The 21,373-nt window shown below is 43.3% G+C and overlaps 2 protein-coding genes across 2 annotated transcripts; one reads left to right on the forward strand and one right to left on the reverse strand.

Moving 5' to 3' along the window:
• Positions 1–764: 764 nt before the first annotated feature.
• bltp3a (bridge-like lipid transfer protein family member 3A) lies at positions 765–18,904 on the forward strand. Its single transcript, XM_076099729.1, has 21 exons — positions 765–955; positions 4,222–4,384; positions 6,475–6,513; positions 6,765–6,856; positions 6,970–7,159; positions 7,418–7,558; positions 7,675–7,845; positions 7,948–8,128; positions 8,331–8,417; positions 9,515–9,685; positions 9,984–10,129; positions 11,392–11,533; positions 11,768–11,961; positions 12,100–13,304; positions 13,441–13,625; positions 13,711–13,850; positions 13,974–14,124; positions 14,296–14,561; positions 14,830–14,938; positions 15,084–15,178; positions 16,241–18,904. The coding sequence occupies exons 1-21, from the start codon at positions 912–914 to the stop codon at positions 16,355–16,357; spliced, it is 4,029 nt and encodes a 1,342-aa protein (XP_075955844.1). The 5' UTR covers positions 765–911; the 3' UTR covers positions 16,358–18,904.
• Positions 18,905–19,270: 366 nt separating this feature from the next.
• On the reverse strand, positions 19,271–21,077 carry taf11 (TAF11 RNA polymerase II, TATA box binding protein (TBP)-associated factor). The gene is made up of 6 exons (XM_076099747.1): positions 20,845–21,077; positions 20,388–20,600; positions 20,140–20,258; positions 19,956–20,043; positions 19,783–19,879; positions 19,271–19,659 (listed from the first exon to the last, which is right to left on the reverse strand). The coding sequence occupies exons 2-6, from the start codon at positions 20,556–20,558 to the stop codon at positions 19,529–19,531; spliced, it is 606 nt and encodes a 201-aa protein (XP_075955862.1). The 5' UTR covers positions 20,559–20,600; positions 20,845–21,077; the 3' UTR covers positions 19,271–19,528.
• Positions 21,078–21,373: the final 296 nt, after the last annotated feature.

Genomic DNA, 21,373 nt, shown 5'->3' on the forward strand with positions numbered 1-21,373 from the left:
TACAGTAAACCTATTTGAATTTGCAGTGATAATTATTAGCAAAAAAAAAAAGTCTGATTTTAATTTTATTTTGCCTGGTCTCTCTTGAAAAAGGTATCTTGATCGTGAAACTAGATAACACATTGTCCTTAGATAGATACTTTATTCATCCCGCAAGGGGAAATTTGTTTGCTACAGCAGCAAAAATATATTTAAGCAATCAGAGTAAAAAATAAGAAAATATTAAGTATAAAAATGCACAATATATACAATGAAATAGAATAATATAAATTAACTAACTTACCAGTAGTGCAAAGATGAACCAAACAACAGACAAACAATCTATTAAAAGATAATTAAATGTATATTTTTATCATATTTAATGTAACATACTGCACCACATGTAATCCTTCTGTTTGTACTTTATCTTTTGTTGTGTGAAATGTTTTTGTATTTATATTTGATATTTATATTTATGTCAATGTACAGATATATTAAGTATGTCACAAATATATCTTGAAACTTAAAACTTAGCATGTATTTATTTACCGTGCACCTAGACTACGTGATTAAATAAAGTGAGTAACATCACAACTTGCACAGCGTGTCATTTGTGAAGTCTCATTGTATTTGTGGATATTTAGTCGTAATTGGTTCATTTAAACCTCCGCTGCACTGCCGCCCACCTGCTCTCCCCTCCACATCCAGCAGATGGCGCTATTGCGTCGTTGTGGTTGCTGTAGTCCGTTGTAGCCAGTTCGCCGTCCGGTGTTTAGCAAAGCAGCAGCTAGGCTGTGCCTGCAGCGGCTAAAAAGATGCACACAGCTCGGGCTGTGTACAACAGAGAGGTGCCTGGAAGCTAGTACCGCTACATGTTTATTTCAGTGTGGGAAAACTGCTGTTTTCTGCACGACACTGGACGCTAAACAGAAATGGCCGGAATCATTAAAAAGCAAATTTTGAAACATTTGTCAAGGTAAGTGTCATTATTTTGTGGCTTTGTGTTAGCCACACTTAGCCCCGGATGGGTGATGGATTTACCGTTAACGTTACTGCCTACAACACACAGCAAACGCTAGTTCGCTAACGCTAGTGCCTGTTTTGTTGCTACATTGATTTCCACTTTGGTTACCAACCAGCTCAACGCTACATGTTGTAACGGCCACACGAGAATAACGTTAGGAGACTGCACATGCATGGGCAGTGAACGCAGCAAGGCAGTTCTGAACGACACTAACTAATAAACCTTAACCAAATTACTCCCCCAGCTGTTTGCACGTGTTCTTAACACTGCGTTAAGCTTACAGACTAGGCTGCCTTTAATGGTTGCTTTAGAAAGCTGGTATGTTACATTCAATGAGCCTCACAGCTTTCATTACTGCACTGTGCCTAACTGCTTACTCTGTCATTGTATGTCACTTAGTGGTCTAGGGCCCTACAGTAAATAACTTATTCAAAAATGGAAAGGTGAAAAGGCTGTAACGTTATCCGAAGTTGCATCTTTTCTTATTTTCTCCCACTCAGACCACATCTATCTGTCACGATCAGGCTTTGCCTTGTGTGTTCTGTGTGTGTTTTTCTGCAGCTCCTCACTCTACCTGTCAGCCACTCCCTCAGCACCAGTCTAACTCAGCCACTCCCTCAGCACCAGTCCAACTCCCTTCACCTGTCCCTGATCAGTAATCAAGCACTCCCTCATCAGCACAATGCTCCTCACCTGTTCAAGTCACTTTATAAACCCCTGTCTCTCAGTCACACACTGCCAGGTCATTGTTCATGTCTACCCACCCGTTTTTGCTCGTCCTATTCCCGGTTTCCCAGTCTGTCTGCCCTGCCTCGTCCTGCCGGATTTCCCCCCCCCTCGTCTCTTGTCTCGTCCTTGGATTCCCTGTTGTGTTCATGAGTCATTAAAACCCATTTTCTCACTGCATCTGACTGTCTGCGCTTGAGTCCTCCATCATGCCCCGTGACACTCTATCTATCTATATCTATCGATCTATCTATCTATCTAATCTTAACTACTTTCTCAGATATTTGTTATGTTCAGTACAGCTAAAAAACAATGCCAAAGATTCTAGATATGAAAAGTTATGGAGGAGTTATTTTTAGCTTTTACATCTTTACACAAAAATGCATCAGGGTACTAAAAAAGGCTTTCTTTAGTTTTAATGCTGCTGTAGTTTTAGTCTCATCACTGTCTGATTTTTTTTCCCCCAGCAACGTTCATTCAATCCGGCCCCCTGCTGTACGTACACACATGTTGTGTTCCCGTCACCTTCAGCATCCTCTCCAGAGCTGCAGCATGCTCTCTGCTCTTACTTCCTCCATACGTGATGCTGCTGCTCAGGACTCTTCTAAATAATTAAAATTATTATTTTGCACCAGACAGGACACAGTGGACACGAAGACATGTAAGCACATTAATGTTGCTGACCATAGCTGGTGGGAAATTGTCTTTAGAGTCCGAGCAGTTATCTCTTAAGGATCTGACTCAGTGTTACAGGTTTTCATACGTCAGTATTGTTATTTTAAGCCGGGCAGGGTGATGACAAGATCATATCCTCAGTTTGAACCCACACGTACCTGCGATGCATTCATGTTGATGGCTAGAATGAAGTTCATAATATCCACTGTATGTCTTACTGTGTATACACACAGTGGACTCCTTCAACCACTGAGGGATTGCTGGATTTAAATCGACCACTTCAGTGGTGATTCTGTTGTTTTCGGCCTAATCGTCTGAGTAAGATCCTGGTATTGTTTAATTGTAAAACCAAACAGTTGTGCTTTTGGCAGAGTTTGTACAATGACTTATTTCTTGGCGTTGGAAAGCTCTTTGAGCCAGGCTAATCTGAGTAATTAACCTATATTGCTATTTTTCTTTCAATAATAGAACCACTATTCAGTGGTCTTTGCCCTAATGTAGCTCTTAATTATGAATACCAGCAAATCAATCCTTTTATGTTCTGCCAATCCAAAAGGCAAATGTAACGAAATGCATGATGTTGTACAATAGCTGTTGGATATTTTCGGACTTGTGAACTAGATTTAACCCTCAAGCATGACTCATTATAGGCCTTGAGGAGGGGAGGGGGGGGCCTGACGTGAAATGAAAGCAACGTTCTGGGTTTTGTTCACAGTAAAAGTGTTGAGCCCTTGTTTTGTTGCTCAGTGTCAGAGGGAGGGTCTTTGACTGGATTATCGGCTACAGGATGGTGAAACAATGTCAAACATTTTGACAAATCTGACCACATTCACAAGTCGTCTCATCTGTTTAACATTATTAACCAAACTGTGAGACATACAAAAGGTTTAGCAAGACAAGAGCCACAGTGTCACGTGAAATGTCATGGATTTGCCAGATCAGTATTGGTATCATGTGGTGAATGTAAAATGAAAATACTCGACAAATTGATTTGCTGTGATTGCTGCTGAACTCACCTTGTGTGTAGCCTTCTCCTGGCTGTTGGAGCTCGCTACGTTGGCACCCTCGGAGATGTTAACCTAGATGAGGAGTACATCTGTGTGGCTCTCGTAAGGAGGCCGCTTCAGTTTGTCAGGATGACTCATTCAGTTGCACTACAGTGGAGTCCGCTTATAGTTATCACGGTTACAGTGATCGACCGCTGGTATGGATCAAAAAGGACAGAATCATTCCCGTACAAATGCAGTTTAGACAATTTGCTTATAGTCTTCAAGTAGTGTGCTTACAGTGCTCATTTTGGGTCTTTTCATACATAACACATTGGAAAAAATATAAAAAGCGGGGATTCTGTACTATTTTTACTCTCATGATACGTTGTGTGCCAGAAAAAGATGTACTATGTCCCGATACATAGTATTTCAAATGGAGAATGCCAAAAATAAAAGGTTGTCCCAATGCATCCAGTGGCATGTTGCAGTATGCAAGCTTTTCTGGCTATTCGGTCCCACAATCCTCTGCACAGGGGATTTTCAAGTTCAAAATGCAATGATATGACGAAGTAGTACGTCCCAATCCTCATGCATGCTACATGCAGCAGTACGTACTTTGTAAGGGCGGCTGCAGCACTAAAAGTAATCAGGAAAAACATACGACCTGGGACGCAGTAGTCGTTTCTTCGAAGCTTATGACAAACCGCCAAGCTGCATCATTTATATTTGTGTATTTCTGACTCCCAGGTGATGTTTTCCTTTAGTTTAAGTTCTACTTGCCTCCTCCGGATTCAGTATTCACTCTATACCTGGTCTCCTTTCCTTTAGGTTCACCAAGAATCTGTCCCCAGACAAGATCAACCTCAGCACGCTGAAGGGGGAGGGGCAGCTGTCCAACCTGGAGCTCGATGAAGAGGTTCTGCAGAACATGCTCGACCTGCCTACCTGGCTGGCTGTCACTCGGGTCTACTGCAACAAAGCCGCCATCAGGGTATGTTGTCATTGACCGGTCATCAGACCTGATTGTGGAGCCGGTCTGACCGGTGAGGCTGTCTCCCTGTTCCTAAGAAGACGATTTAAACACAAAGCGGGTCCAGAAAAACAACATAATTCATGTCATTTTGGTGATTGTTAAGTCTGCAAATGACCTACAAGACAAAGCTTTTCTGTTTATTAATGCGAGAGAGCATTCAAATTCAGAGTCCATAGAGGAAATGAGTAGTACCACACGGATAAGCACTGTTAGAGGCACTACTGAGGACGTTGTGATGCTTCAGACCAGCTCTGGTTATTGATGATAGAGCGACAAGCCGTGATTCACAGGGACACAAAAGGCCAGAGGCTGGAGTGATCCTGAGATAAACTGGCTGGTGTGCACTGAGCTGTTATGATGGTTGGTTTGTGTTCCCATATAATACTAATAATACTACATGTTTAAGATCTTAATTCAGTAATAATATTCGTATAATTGCTACAATATATGTATTCTACACATTACGTAAATATTTTCACCTCTTGAACCTCCTCGAGCGTCCTTCTAATGCAGCTTTAAAGTTGGAAGCGAACATGTTCCTAACATTGTAGGACAGTATTGTGTGATATTGTGTTACACACGGTATCTTTCACCACAAATATTTGAGAGTTTTTGCATGTTTCCATTGCTTATTTTGTAACATGCGTAGCCTTCTCTTATCAATGAGGTTTGTGATGAGTCAACAGAGTGACTGCTGGGAAAAAAACTTATCCTTTCCAACTGTTACTGGAATTCACTTGTTCTGTTTGTTGCTTTCCTACTTTTAGACATGCCCCAGGCTAACCTCTCTTAAAAACGCTCTATTATGAAGGCCAAAATATTTTGAACTCTTGGGCTATACTAGGCTCTTAATCATTTATTTTATAAATTCAAATTATATTTTTTAGAGGTTTCACTCCCCTTTTCTCCGGTCACCACAGTACCGTTAAAAGTGGATCGTGATCTCCGTGTTGTAGCCGTGTTAGTAACAAGGCTGTAAGGATGACGATGTCGTGGGTCGGTCGGTGTGAGGGTTCTTCAATCCACCACTTGAAAAAGCTCAACAAGTATTGGGTGGATTAAAATGAAATTTTTTGTACAGACATTCATGGTTTCCAGAGGATGAACCCTTCTGACTTTGTTGACCTTTCCTCTTGGCTCACTAGCTAGTCAACACTTGAATCCAATACTTTAGTTTATGACCAAATACTAAATGAAACGACATTCCCTTCAGCCTCAGCTTTACTTTGTGTGCACGTTAGCATGCAGAACTATAGTGGTGAACATGTTGGATATTACATCCAACATAGCACTTAGCTCAAAGTACAGCTTAGCAAATCTGCCTGCAATTTTTTTGTCAACTCATCATCTTGTTGTAATAATTTATTGTCCGTCATCTCCAGACATCTCCAGGCACAACACCAGTTTTCATTGCTATGCAAATAACACACTTCTCCTCCTGTCCTGCAACCAAGTCGTTCACAGCGCGAAGGCTCTCGACTGTCTGAAGCTAAAGTCAGTTCAAATGGAAATTCCTGCCAAAGGCCTTTTAGAATGTAAATGCAGTATTTAGCAGCCTTTGTGATTCAATAGCCCGAAAGCAAAGGCCTTTCTATATGACAGTATCGTTAAAACAGTGATGCAGCCATGTCCCTTTACCCCTATTCAAATCATTACAATGAAAGCCTTCCTATCTTCAGAGGCCATCCACATATCCACATGTGTCAACTCATATTATAGACGGGCCTTTATGTAATCTATTGTTGGGACTTGTAGTCTTTTTATAATCATTCATCACACTTCAATAATGGTATTTTTATGTACTCTATGTAGTTCTTTTTTCTTTCTTTCTCCCCCTTTGGTAAATGGTAATGATAACTTAGCTGAAGTTGATATTTGATATATTGAGCAGAAATGACTCCAAATATTACAGCGTGGCAGTTATTGTCGTCGCCCTTGCGGCAGGAGCTTGATGTTTACTGTGCACACAGTGAATGATAAACAGCGCAGAATGCTGGTGCAAGTGTTTGTGACTGACTCTGCAGACCTCGCTCTCCTGTCGTTTTTAGATACAATGGACAAAGTTGAAAACAAGCCCCATCTGTCTGGTAAGAATGATGTTATTTTTGTCCAAAATTCTTGCCCATGTCTGCAGCACTAAGCTTCTCCCTTCATGTTTTCATCCATGTTTATTGACCTGAATCTAGCAGTTCCCTGCATAGTCATTGTACTGTTTTGTTACACTGCTGCTTCATAGATTGTGCTTTCTGTCTTGTTATCATCTGTAAATGTTAGGTTGCTTCTCTATCTATCCTTGCTCCATTGCATGCTGAGTATTACAGTTTCTTCTTCTGTGCAGTTCTTGGATAAGGTAGAGGTAGAAATGAGGACGTGTGAGGAGCCACGTCCACCTAACGGCCCCTCTCCTATCGCCATAACACCCGGCCAGAGGTAAGCCTGCGTCAATCTAGTGTTAAGACGACACATCTGATCAATGCTACATGCCGAGTCATTTACACGGTGAACATTGCCTTTGCCCATGCTTTTACACCCTGTGTCCACAGCGAGTACGGCTTTGCAGAGAAAGTGGTGGAGGGCATGTCCGTTAGGATCAACTCCATCACCATCAAGGTGCAGGCTCGTGCCTTCCACGCCTCCTTCGAGCTCTGGCAGCTACAAGGCAACAGCCTCAACCCCAAATGGCAGCACAGTGACCTCCGCTACACCCGCGTCACCGACCCAAAGAGAGGAGAGGTACACTTTAGCCCCCCCCCCCCCCCCCCCCCGGACTATATTGAGATGAACAACCTCTCAGAATGAGCTCCTGTAATTCACTTTAAAGCGACTGCTTTTCTTTCTCTATGTGTCTAATAATAAACATTGGCTGTGTTCCACACCGATACTGACTCCATGAAAGTGTCGGAACATGGTGTGTTTTTTGTCTCATGGCGTTTGTGTGTTTATTAATAGCTGAATGGTTTGATGTTTTGATATGTTTCTTGTTTCAATCAGGTTTTGACATTCAAGGAAATAAACTGGCAGAGTCTACGAATCGAGGCGGACGCCATTGAGAGTAACGACCAGGACCTCGGTAGCACCCCATTACGTCTCATCACCAACCAGGGACGCATTCGCATCGCTCTGAAGCGCAGAGTAAGACTGCATTCCTGCCATTCATAGACCATTCTGTCAGGGAATTGGTTTAAAAATCATCTAAATTGTTAATTATTTGTCACGGATCAAGTTTAATTCCGCGTTGTTCTATCTAGATAAAGGACTGTAACGTGCTGGCATCCAAGCTGCTTTTCATCCTGGACGACCTGTTGTGGGTGCTGACGGACTCTCAGCTCAAAGCCATCATCCACTACGCCAAATCTCTCAGCGAGGCCATGGAGAAGTCTGCCCAGCAGAGGAAGAGCAGGACTGCTGAGTCCCTTCAGGTCCCGCCTCCTTTCTGCTCATGTCTGGATATAAGTTTATTTTTGTTTCCACGACAGATAGTTCTTAATTTTGTCACATCATCTTGGTAATTTCGGTTTCAGACTGCTCCTCCATCGCCTGGCTTCTATAACCTTTGGACAGAGACCCCACCCGCCCCCACTGGCACCCCCAGCAACATGAGTCAATTCTTTGATCTCTATGATGTCAAGGAGTCTTCTTACCACACCTTCATATCCCGTTTGGACTTACATATATGCAGCGACAGTTCTTCACTGGATGAGGGTTAGTTGGAAATATCACGAAATGTGCCAAAAAACGATCAACATGTAGCCTTTGCCTTGTAACTCAAGTGTATGTGTGCTGTTTTACTTCAGCGTAAAGCCACAATTGTGCTCGGAGTAATCCCTAAAATGCATTGAATTGCTAAGCATTTGAAAGATAATTACTAATGGTTTTTAATCAGCTAGCATGTGTTATTGCTCAGATGAGGCTCCCCCACCGGGCTTGCAAGGTGCCATGCAGCTGACGTTCAGGAAGCTGGGTTTTGACTACTATCCCGTCCACAGACCTGGTGAGTGTGACGACTCGTCCTTTCTCTGAATATAATTCCAGCATAGTTTACCCAGAGGCTCTGTCCAGCTCCCACTTTAACCACAGCATTCATTCAGGACCGGCTGTTAGGAGGATGTACTACTCAGGCAGACTAATGGCCAGGGAGAGTTTTTCATTGTGTGGAATGTAGAGCAGCAGAGTTGCCTCTGGAGCTGTTTATGGTGAATTAAACACAGTTTGAAAAAAAACAATAGTTTTCTGTTTGATTACAAATTAACAACATGTATAAAATACTTTATATATAGAATAGATCCTCAACCTCAGACCGTGGACCCGTTTAATCGGTTTGTCGGGTGTTACGACCGAAATATATGTTTGTATTATAAAGAACTCAACACCCAACCAAGTACCAACTCTAGATTTAATGTTTATCTCGCTCCCACTGCAATTCTCTTTACACATGACCTTTCCCCTGCTGGAATAGTTGTTGTTTGGCTCGTATGGGCTGTATCGAACAGTTTGAAGCTTCATTCATAATGTTGACATCCAAATTATTATTGTTGTTAATAATACTGTAGGCTGAGTGTCCGTATAGTGTTTAGTCTGAGCACCCGACTTTTTTTTTTTTGTAGATCTCTCTCTCTCTCACGCACACACACACACACACACACACACACACACACACACACACACAGAGTGAGCGCTGTGATACATTTCCAAAATTCACAAAAAGTTTTTATCTGACAAAAATACTCTGCTTCAATCCGTTTTTGTTGGCGTTTGGCCTTTCAAAAGCAGCATTTTCACTCCAGCCAAAAAACAGTTTACCCTCCCCCGCGCCGCAGCGTACACAAAGGGAGGCGAGCACCTGACAAAAACCTCAATAGAAGCTTTTAATGTAAAAAAAAAAAGACATTCGGTACAGCTCTAGTGGCTCGGTCTGATCCACTTTGTGATGTGTGGTGGGTGATTATCACACTGATGGACCCGTGATAAAGAGCTCAAATATATAAGCATACATCCAGCAGGAAGTCAGGTTTTCTTCAGAGGAAATCAGTTTTAAGCCTAGAATGGTTGCTGAATCATAACTGCCCTTTTGCTGCTGTTTTATTACAGCTGATGGATGTCGACACTGGGAACGCCACAGTGGAGCCATGGAGGCTCAGGCCCAGTGGGCGGGGAAACTGCTGCAGGAGTACCAGAGGAGAGCAGAGGCGTCTGGGTTCCCTGGGCCACGCGCTGAGGGGCCCCAGTCAACCAAGGGCTCCTCTGCAAAGACAGGTCAAGGTATGAGTGCTGAATACATGTGAAGATTTGTCTTGTTATAGGACATCTATTTCTTTTCTGACAGCTAAACATAGATAAAACTGCACAGATTCATACTCAGAATACTATCAAAAACTGTGTAATGAAGTAAAACATGTTCTTGTTTGGCTTCATTACACAACAAAATACCACTCGGGAGCAAAAATGAAACTACGACCCCACACAGATCAACACATGGCTCTGTCACAGCAACATTTTTATGATGCTAAATGCATTCTGCTTGTCACAAAGTGTTTTCTCTCTCATTCACACGCTTCAGATGGACAGTCTAGTCCCAAGTCGAGCCCCTCTGACAGCGAGCAGGCATCCAGCAGGAACTCTGGCACAGCTCCCTCAGGGTCGTCACTGAAGAGGCTGCGATCCAGCTGCGTGGTGGTCAGGATGGATGACGTGGACATTCACCAGGCAAGATTTAACGACCCACTGATTTGATTTCCCTGCTCTACCAGAAGCATTACTTCCATAATTGGACTGAGGGGGACATCTGTTCTTCAGAGGGAGGCAGTCAGGCAGTACCTCTGACGAGGCTAGAAGTCGCTTTGCATTTGGAACATTTTAGCGGTGGCAAAGCAGTCGCAGACGCTGTTGATATTGAGGAAATGGGAGTTTATAACTGTCAAATTTCAAATGGAAGCCATCAACCTCCGGCCACATCACTGTTGACCTATAGTAGATCATACAACAGGGTCAATTTCAACAACATTATCATCTCCTCAAGAAATCACACAAAAAACTTACACTTGTTACCTTGTGAAGGAGAAGTACAGTCCTTGGATTGTGTGTGTGTGTGTGTGTGTGTGTGTGTGTGTGTGTGTGTGTGTGTGTGTGTGTGTGTGTGTGTGTGTGTGTGTGTGTGTGTGTGTGTGTGTGTGTGTGTGTGTGTGTGTGTGTAAAGCATATATAGAGTGATTAGCTGATAAACCGATGTGACAACAAAGTGCTTTAAGCCTTCTTCACTACTGACAACAGGCATGATCAAGATGATGCCTGATTGAGATGACGTTTCTTAAACACACTTGGACACACATGATTATGAAGGAAACAAAATACATTATCGTCTCTGCTACAGAACTGTAGCTCCACGGCTAGCTTGCCTGTCATGTGCGGTCGTGTGCTCATCAATTCACTGAGCTCAAACCAGACGTGTTAAATTAGCAGTGCCTGACGGGCCTTACACATGGAACAAAAGTCTCTTTCAGACGAGCTATCTGATATGTTATATTGATTGTTGTTATATTAAAAATTGTGTTATGATTGCCGCACTAACAACCTTTGCCTTATGTGTCAGTGAAACACTTTGCCGCTCCAGTGCCTGTCATCTGAGATTGAGAAAGCCCCCTGCCTCCTCAAATTACACACTCACGCCGGTTGTGCACTGTGGACATTTCACTTTTCATCATGAAAAGGCTATTTTAGGTTCAAAACACTTGTAGTTCCCCATTTGATAGAACAAGGGGAAATTCTGTACGTGTCTGGTTCTCCACCGCTGGTTTGTGACAGGAAGTCACTGACGTTCAAACTCAGGTGCTTTAGTTCTGTCATGTGTAACACACTTGTGCTTTTGTTGAGTACTTGAGTTCCTTTTCTTTGTTTATTGTCGTGGCTTTAAAGAAGCAGATAAATGCAAAGTCACAGCCCATATTTAACATTCACAACTCAACATTCAGGTGTCTACAAGAGGCCGGCAAAACAAGAAGACCCGGTCTTTATTATCCTGCAACCGCAAAGCTCTGCGTTTGCCAGACAACGTTCCAGCAATTCATCTGCAGTTCACTGAATACTACTTTCCTGACAACCCAGGTTTTTCAGGTATAATGCAAACATATTTAACCATATTAGTTTTTTTCTTTCTCGAGTTTAGGTTTTGTATGACGATGAGCGATGTATGTAATTCTGCTTTACTCACATACTGTGTTTTTCAAGTATTTTTCATTAATGCACAACCCCCTTTTATATTAAGTATAGTCATACAGACCTGTTTTTTGTGCTTCTGCCTTTGTACATTTACATGACGGTATCTCTCGCCTTCTTTCCTTCTTCCAGTACCCACGTCCAACCTGTATGCCCAGCTGAACAGCCTCCAGCTCTGTGTAGACCCAGCCAGCGTTCTGTGGATCAATCTGTTTTCCAGAGGTCTGCTGCACACCCTGGACCAGGTCAAAGCTTTCTACCATTTACAAGACAGCAGCAGGGCTGAAGAGCATGTAGACGTCCGCATGGATGCCACTCAGCTCAAGGTGAACTGTTTTTACATATTAGTGGTTTCTTTTTTAAAATTTAAAACACATTTGTGTAGCCCGTTTTTGTCTGATCGGCGCTTGTTGCAATGCTAACAAACGTCTGTAAATCCATGGTTTTTATATTCCTTTCTATAGTTAATAATCCCCTTGGATTCTTCCATATTGGACCATCCGGAGCGTCCACAGTCGCTCTCTGTTACTGTACCCCAGATGGTTCTCAGTAACACTCGCCTCTGCCCTCATGGCTCCAGAGCTGACCTCAACAGCACCTACAACAAGTTCGCCAGCTGCCCTTTCTTCCAGCACACACCTCCCTGCCCTTACCCCAGAGACCAGAGTGCCTTCCACCCCATCCCATCCACCTTCCTCCAGCACTCTCAAGAGACCGAGCCCCAACTTCTGGACAGAAAGCAGCTGCGATCCCAGGACGTCTGGTCTCTCAGTGTGTCCCGTGTGACCCTGGGTTTTGATGGAGCTCGGCGATTCCCCAAAGGCGGAAGCCAACCTTTTGTTGAGCCCTTCGCCATGTCTGCGTGGATGTGTCAGCCCTCTGCCTTTAAAAACGGATCATCGTCTTCCTCCTCCAGTCCCAGCGGAGACCACCAGCCTTCCTCAGAGCAGGAAGAGGCTTCTCTTGCCTCTTTCCACTTCTTGGCCCACACCATCACCCCAGTGAAGATGTGGCTCAACCACTACCAGTATGTAGCCCTGCTGAGGATGAAGGATGCCATGGCTCGGTTGGGGGCGGAGTTGGGCCGGGATCTACGAGATGTTAAGCAGGCTCACGGTAAGAAGACAAAACCTGCTACAGTTTGTCTTGCCCTCCTGGTGGACTCTGCAGAACTGGGTCTCCTGTTGCCACCAGTGTGCACAGAGCCTGAGGAAGAGGTCCCCCACACCCCAGAGACAGACAGCCCCAGCATAACAGACTCTGACATCTCCCCCACTCATCACTCTGCAGTGCTGGAGGACAGCGGGTTAGAAAACGGCATCTCCTCGCTCAATACTGCCTCTGCGAATGATCAGGATTTGGTGGTGGAGGAGGCATGCGAGGCTGTGGAGGAGGGCTTGGAGGGGGATGGTTTGACAACACAGCAGGACACCACTGTCCTCTCTCCTCCACTCTCACCTGGACACTCCCCCGTACTCTCCCGCGAAATGTCCAACTTCAGCCTGGAGGGAGAGCTGTCCAGCGCCATCAACGTCACCAAGGATGCGACCAAAGATGCCATCAGTGCCTCGCTGGACCTGACCAAAGGGGCGTTTTCAATAACAAAGGACGCCTTTAGCATGCTGAGTCGTGGCTCGGGCATGAGCAAATTGTTCAGTACGCAGGCAAAGTAAGTGCTCGTGCTCTCCTGCTGTGCTGTTGGCAATGTAATAGTGTTTGTGTGTCTGGAGCCCGTGCTATGCACCACATGCTTTTACTGGCTGTCCCTCAAGAAACTCTGTGTGTGTTTTTGTGTGTGTTTATAGGGAACAGGTCCAGCGTTCAGAAGACGCCTCCCCCTCTCTGGCTGCCAGCCTGCGCCGCCAATCCATGAAGCAGTCGCCTTCCCAGCATTCCTTTGATAGCGCTATCTTGGATGGCAGCCTGCCTGACGAAAATCTCTCCGTGGATAGCGATATCAGTGACAATTTCGTTGTCCTCATGGACTCGGGTGCTTAAAACACGACAACATTTCAAAAGCAATTTCTCTGAGTCACACAGGTGACACCGACTATAAGTTTTACTCATGTTTCCAGAGTCGGGCATGGAGTCCATGCGTGCCAACAACACTTCTGCAGGCACCCGAGACAGCCCAGCCTCTGGTGCAGAGGGAGGTTCATCAGCGGACCTCAGCAGCTCTCTGTCCCAAAGTATTGAGGACATGTCTCAGGATATGGTGGGTCACTAAGCTCATCTAGCAGATTTCATGGATAGATGGAATCTGCCAGTGGAGTTGCATTATTCTCCTGAACAAAGTCTTATTTACATGTGATTGTATTGTGATGTGTTGTTGCTCCAGTCCTCAGTGTTGCTGCTGATCCTGAGTGGAGCAGCTTGCACCATGGACGTCAAGGGAGAAGATCAAGTTGTGGCTGTAGAAGCTCAGAATCTGAGCCCTGTGCAGATGGGCAATATCAGGGTATCAGACCTGCTGGCTGGCCTCATACAGGGTAACTTGGATTATTGTTGCCATGCTGTTTGCTTCCCATCAACAAGCTCTTGAAAAATATTTTCTCCGTTTTACCTGATCAAGTGACAGTGTTTAAAGCATGCTGGGAACTTGTTGCAGTGTAAAGTTTCCACGTGGCTCACAGATGGACTTCCCTCTTTTGTTTCTGCAGCTCCAGGCGGACCAGTCCCGAAGCAGGATGGACAGGGTATCAGGGGCTCTCCAGTCGTGTGCATGCGAGCAGAAATGGGTCCGTCTGCTGCCCGACACTCTGCTGTGGCTGAGTCTTCTGGCTTTTTGGACATAAGAGTGCAAGACTGCCAGGCACAGTTGTTGACCTCCACCGTGACCAACATTGGTCCTTTTCTGGAGGACGAGTTTAGTGCTGATGGTCAGCCAATGAAGATACACATAAGCAACATCACCATCACTATGAAGGTGGGTTGTTGATACTGTCTGTATATGATTATAAACAGTATGAAATATATGAAATAAGCATATTTTTCTAACTTTTGAGGATAATCAACTCTGTAAATCATACTATTTAGTTTGTTTTAAGTATATATACCCTGGACTCCTTGTAACGCTGTGGCAATACTGAGCGGATTATCCTGCTGAAATATTCTAATTGAAGCTTTGGACCGACTGTAATGGCGGTAAAAGGAGGTATGTGGTTCATTGTCTGGATTATTTTTGTTTCTTTTAGGATGATAGCCCTAAAATCTACCCCACGGCCCCTCAACCTGTCCCAGCCTCGTTCATTGTAGATCAGCTGCTCCTCGAGCGCGGTGACGATGGCATCATGAGGCTCAGAGGTGAGCAAGAAAATAACTTATACTCGTCCGTATTGTGGACACACCCAACTATCAGCAGGATCATGAACCGTAAAACCACAAATACTCCAGCTCACAACATCTGCTGAACAGAAAGTGATCATCACCATTTCCTTTTTGACTGCAGCTGAAGGTACAGACCCCCCTAAAGCCTCAGCAGGTGATCCTGAGGCTGGCCCGAACAACCCAAACCGTTCCTGCTCTGTTCAACAGCAGTGCGAGGTAGGGGAGACCACACGGTACCTGGTACCATATACTGTATATGCTTCAGCTTCGCATGTCTACGTAGCTACTATTTCTACTTTCCCCCCACTGGCTGACTACTCCATACTCCTGTGATATTTCCTATTTATTTCAGTATACAGCACATTGTTATATGATATTAAGCACATCACATTTCTTCCCTGACTTCGGGTAGCTCTTTCTTTTTTTCCCACCACACACATGTTTTTATCCCTGAGTACTATTTCAGTATTTCCTGGCACATTTCTTAAAGAAATGTACATGAATTGTTGTACACTGTTGATTTTATTTTATTACACACACATCTATGGTCCTTTTGTTTCTAGACGAAACAACATGGTTATATACATGTAAAGCCAATACCACACAGGATATTATCTACTAGAATCTAGTAGATAATATACATCAGTAACTACATCAGTAACTACATCAAGGCCTAGAATCTAGTAACTAGATTCTAGGCCTTGATGTAGTTACTGATCATTATCCCGCAGACTATTTCCACACCCAAATTTCCCACATCAAAACATCACATGCTTTGGTCCTGTCCATATCCCAATCACAGCTTAGGGAGCCAACGAACTAAAGCACCTCTTTGTTTAGTATTGTAATGTGTGTGACTATCAAGTGTAACATTAATAATAAGTGTGAAATCAAGATAATGCTTGTAAACAAATTTAGTGGCTATAAAGATGAATATCAACACTGTACCAGCAATGAGGCTGCGTGTAGCTCTGTACTCTGATACTTTCACAGGGTCAAGTCTTAGATATTCAAACCTCATCTGAGTTAGATTTAAAGGTTCTACTCGTGTTTAAATCTGCAGTGATCTGCTCTGTCGGTCTTAAATACAGCCGTAATACTGGCGTCCTGTTACTGGTCGACGCAGAGACGTGTCCCTACACAAGATTGCGTAATGATATTGTAATCGCACCTGTTGCTGTGCGGCAGAATCTGATATCCGCCTACTTGGCGTGTAGCACTTTGCCAAAGGGTGCATTAGCTGTAGCTGGAACTAACCAATCCAATACTCCGTTACAGAGACAAACCCTGGACTCGCAGCTCTCTGACGCCCAGGCTGCTCTCACCCAGGCCCTCAGTGACAGAGAGCGCCTCCTTCTGGAAGTCAGGAAGCATGACCCCACGTTCGCTCTCTGAGCCTCTCTGTCTTTCACCCGTGACCCTGCTGCAACACTGCTCCTGCTGGGGAACGGTGATGGGAGGTACCGGGCTGAATGTCAGGAACCAGCAAGACTCAATAAAAGCAGGTCTGGACATTGGACATGTTCGAAAAAGAAGATGGATCCAAGTTGTGGATTCGGATCGCTTCCAACTATACCACACTGTTAATAAGATTACATAAGATCCCCTATAGCAATTATTAAAAGTAGAACCGAGTGAATTAACTTACATTTACATTATGGTACTACTTTCTATCTGGCAGTCTAGATATCCCTCACTGCTGTAACACAAATGATCCTGGTCATTTCTGGACAGTTAACTCATTGCGTGGTTTCAGTGTGTGTCATGCAGCATGCAAGGTTTAAATATCATCGAGCTTTAATTCTCTCCGGTTCATTATTCGTGTTACGGAACTGAGCACATGCCAAAAACCTCCTCTTCACATGCACTGACACTGCCAGACAGCTGCTTAGTCCGTCAGCCGCTCCCTCTACACAACGTAACTGTATGTCCAGCATGCTTCGTGAACACGTAGCACATTTACAGATAGACAAGTCATGAAGCTGAATAGACTTAATAAGGTAGATTACTTCCGTTAGGTGTGTGTGTGTTCCTTTTCATTTGAAAGTATTATAACAATATTATCGGCTGTTACTTGTTGAAAATGTGTAGGGAAAACGATGCACTTTTTTAAAATTATTGTAAAGGAAGCAGAACTACACTGCTTTCACTGAGAGACGGATGCATCTCATTTCCACCGTGGTTGCTTTATCACCAGGGTGGAATGGTTACTTATCAAGTTCTCACTGTTCTCAATAAGCGGGTTGAAACATTCCCCGGTGTTCTCCATCTTTGAGTGGTGAAACGTTGATCGTGCTTCATTTGTAGTGTGGAACAATGTGCTCTGTGGTCAAACATCCACTCGAGATGGGCCCGTCTTTGGATCGCTCCCTCAGTGGGGGAGATTAGTGTGCACAGTAGCTCCAGTGTTGAAAATGGAGTTAGTCTTTTCACTCTAACTCTCTGGTTGAAGGAGGTATGGGATCATACCGCCTCCCAGAGTTATGATACTTGATCTCCTTAAAATGTTGTTATGTAGTTTGCCTGGACACATCTCAGACTGCTAGTGTTATTACCTCTGTGCACATCTGTCATGTATAATATAGTGGTCATGCACTGACGTGTGTATTTATTTAGATTTGTCAAAGCGTGTTTTTTGTTGTTGTTAGACTGAAGTTACTTTACGGTGTACTGAAGCCATATCAATCAAAGAAAATGGCATTTTAAAGCGGTGGTACTGACTGATGCACACAGTGTGTCGTGTAAATGACTAAATTCACTACAGAAACTGACATTTTTCAGTGAGTTTAATCCTGATCTGCTGCAGATTTGATCTATCAGACCATTTGCCAGTTAAAATTTCACTTTCTTTTTTCTATACATAAATCTGTTATATGCATGGATTCCAACAATGATGGATTTGTTCCTCAAAAAGACTGAACAGTATAACATTCATTGTACCAATACTTTAGGGAAACAGCCCAGTCGGCTACATTTTCATAAAAATGTTCTCTTGTTACATCTGTGGTTTAGAATGTTGCCTGTGGAGGTATGCTTATCTATTTAAGTGGTTGCAAAGCTGCCACCGCCCCCATTCATCTTTCATTCTTGTCCCATTGTGTGCTCGGGAGACCCCTGGTGGCTGAACATGCCAGAGCATTTGATAACATCTTTTCTTTCTTATCTCTGGCTGCCTTGCAAGCTATGAATGACAGATTTTCATTCGTAAAGAGGAATGTCAAATATTTAAGCAATAGAAAGACAGCTTTGGTTTAACCAAGAACAGTAACACTACACATCTTTGATGTGGAATTCTTCAATGTTCAAGATGACGAATGTCAAAGAAAAGTGATTTACCTGTCGACCAGGTTTTAGTGTTTGTGTATTTAACACATCCTAACTACCAGTGTAAGAATGCAGAGATACTGCCCTTTAACCTCAGTAGAACTTCGAGATGTGATCTCAGCTTTTGATGTTTTTGTTTTTGCATGGCCTTAGCAGACAAAAATACAGCTGTACGAAGTTAGACTTCCCATGCTGGATGCAACATGTAGCTGTAAACTCAGTTTATATCCACCCTCTCCTCCATCAGGCCTTACTGTGAAGTAGCATCCCTGCTGACAAACTGGTGCTCTGACTTCCATCTGCTCATAGACATGCGAAAAGGAAGAGATGGACGGAGAGTGAAGCGAGACTCACTTCAACCCAGGCAAAGTGTTGCCACTGAAAGCAGGTGCATGTCCTGAGGCAATGTTGCGTAGTTTGCCTTGTGAATTACTTGCACTTGTGTGATACATTCACTGGATTTTGCACTCGTTTTGATGTAAATCAGTATTTTTGTCAGTTGTGTAGTTATTTTGTATCATCTTTATCACTTCGTTGAGACTAATATAAAATTGGTTCTGTGAACCAAAGCTAGTATGTGGGAACTATTTTGAAAGAATAAATGATTAATTGAACACATTTCAGTTGTGCCTTTACGTTTTAATAGAAAATGCATGTTTCCGTGTAACAAATACATTTCTAAGGCATCCACGTTGTTTGTCATAAAATATACAGCAAGTTATGCGTTCAAGTCTCACTCCAATTATTTTAGTAGTGTGATCGATAGTTTGCCCTCAATAAAAAGTCTACATATTTCCAAATCAAGTATTGTCAAATAAACTAAATCAATTCTGCGATGGGCTGAATGATTGCAGTCACCTATTCACTAAAGATTATACAATTAAGAAATAGGATCCAAACAGTTTTGGGTCAAACTATTGAAAATTCACACAAAATATCTCCAAAGTTCACCAGCTCTTTAAAGTAATTGAGGCACAAGACCAAAACAGTAAAAAAAACACTGTATTTACAACAATTATACATGAATAGAATGTCACTATTTGCATCAAACAATTAGAGGTGAAAGGCAGCTCAGAGAGGACTTAGACAGTTGTGATATCATGTAAGAGAGCCTCCTGATCTTGCTTGAATTGACCATTCTTCAATACTCCGGTCACTGATTTTGACTCAGGTTTTTCCACAAGCTGGCACCACTGTTGGAATCCCAGCCACGTGCCCCATGCAATCTAGAGCAGGGGTACCTCAGTGAAAGAGAATTTGCTTATACTTGGTGTTGGGGATCTGCGCTCGGCTCTTCAACCTCCTCACTGCTTCCCTCATATGCTTGGGCTGAAGCGGTGGCATCTCTCCCCACTTCTCACAAACGTCCAATGCTGTGAGGACAAAGACAAAGTATTTAACTACACAAAAGTGACATTTAAACTGCAAGGAGAAGCACAAATAAAGTACTTTCATTTGGTCTGAGCTTACTCTGTTTTTGTATATCTGACACTCACCTTCCTCAACTATTTCTCCAGCAAAAACCTTGGAAATACCCGACATGGCAATCACCACATTCTGGGACACCGATGATCCTGTTATGGACTGGATCAGCTAGAAAAATAAAGAAAAGAAAACATTGAGCCAATAAAGTAGCTTTGGAGATTAAAAGAAAAATAGAAATACTTACCCTCTTAATAGCTGCCTTGGGGAAGGCAGAACGTCTGTACATCTCATAGCGATTTAGCTGCTCTTCAGAAAAGGATGACACCAACACTCTGTAAGACAAGAGGAACATGGGGGTTACGTGCCGTTTACTGGGATGAGACTTGAAAGTATTTTTGGGATTGGAATATTCTGTGAGAAAGCCTTACTGCATCTTTTGTATTTCATCCTCGTCAACCTTTTGGCGCCTCTCCTTCTTCTTCTCTGGTTCCATCTTCAGTCTTTTGGAAGCGCTTCCTTCTTCGTCATCTTCCCCAGCTGCCATATCCTTCACAGTGGAAGACAAAACAATGAGATGATCTCTGTGAAGCTGCATACGCTCATTAATATTGATAAGACAGAAAACGTTATGGTGCTCCATTAGTCTTTATTTAGAGCCCCAAGCTTCAGAACTCACAGCTTTCCCCTCCTCTTTGGCCTGATCTTGCGAGGACGACTCTTTGTTTACATCTGCAGGTTTTGCTGTGACAGATACATCTCCGGTGTCCTCTGATTTAGGATGCTCCTCGTTAGCAGACGTTGTTCTCTCAGGTTTAGCCTCAGGTTTGATCCGTGCAGGGTCGGCCATAATCACTCAGGTCCCTCCAACGCTGGCTGACAGCTTCAGATTCTGTAATATCAATGGCGGTACTTCATTGGCTAACGCTAGCTGAGTTAGCTATCCGTTTGCTTTCTGTAACGTAACGTCACCCAAATCAAGATGGGAGCAAACGCGGTGCAGCTACACGACCATCTATAGTCGTCTGAGAAGCATTTTAGCTGAGAAGCGTCAATAAAGTATAACGTAGAGTATAACGGTTTGTGTTAATAATCATATTTACATATTGAATAGCATGGACACAACATGCACTTACCCTCTCTGCAGCTAGGCGTCAACAAAGCAGCACTAATAGCAAGCTACCGGTTGAGGTAAAATACCGTTAGCTTAGTATTCTACACTAGTGGGGAAGTAAGCTAACAAATAAAGATACCGCACTGCGCACTAATATTTAATTTAAGCAACTCCTTAGTCTTAAAGCAGCGATAGCCCCAGAGTGGTTCTCCTGGCTTGTTGATAGCATTATCCGGGTTTCCGTTTCCGGTTTTGAACAAACTTTATGGACACAGGCAGGCAGACATAAACACACAGAGAAATTCATCAAGAGTACTAAACAGGCTACCATTAGACACGATGTTTATTGTGTATTTGTGCTTTAACTGTTAGGAAAAAAATAAATACAGTGCTATGATTTATCTATTAAAGCAAACACACTGTTAAATCACAGTTTAGAGGTTTAGACAATCTTTCCTGCTGTTTATTGTCTGCTATCACCTGATCAGAGGTTGTGAAATGTTCTTTTTCGTGATCACACCCATGAGGGAATTTTACACTTTTTTATTTTT

This window comes from Anarhichas minor, unplaced genomic scaffold (assembly GCF_050575085.1).
Source record: "Anarhichas minor isolate MPS153535 unplaced genomic scaffold, ASM5057508v1 ptg000003l, whole genome shotgun sequence".
Taxonomy (NCBI): domain Eukaryota; kingdom Metazoa; phylum Chordata; class Actinopteri; order Perciformes; family Anarhichadidae; genus Anarhichas; species Anarhichas minor.

Excerpts from the sequence above, each read along its gene's own strand:
- bltp3a (XM_076099729.1), top strand. The coding sequence starts at position 912 with ATGGCCGGAATCATTAAAAAGCAAATTTTGAAACATTTGTCAAG. Across the intron at positions 6,514-6,764 it reads AAACAAGCCCCATCTGTCTG|TTCTTGGATAAGGTAGAGGT; the intron begins GTAAGAATGATG and ends TCTTCTGTGCAG. Across the intron at positions 14,562-14,829 it reads ACATCACCATCACTATGAAG|GATGATAGCCCTAAAATCTA; the intron begins GTGGGTTGTTGA and ends TGTTTCTTTTAG.
- taf11 (XM_076099747.1), bottom strand. The coding sequence starts at position 20,558 with ATGGCCGACCCTGCACGGATCAAACCTGAGGCTAAACCTGAGAGAACA. Across the intron at positions 20,259-20,387 it reads CCAAAGAGGAGGGGAAAGCT|GATATGGCAGCTGGGGAAGA; the intron begins GTGAGTTCTGAA and ends TCCACTGTGAAG. Across the intron at positions 20,044-20,139 it reads GATGAAATACAAAAGATGCA|AGTGTTGGTGTCATCCTTTT; the intron begins GTAAGGCTTTCT and ends CTTGTCTTACAG.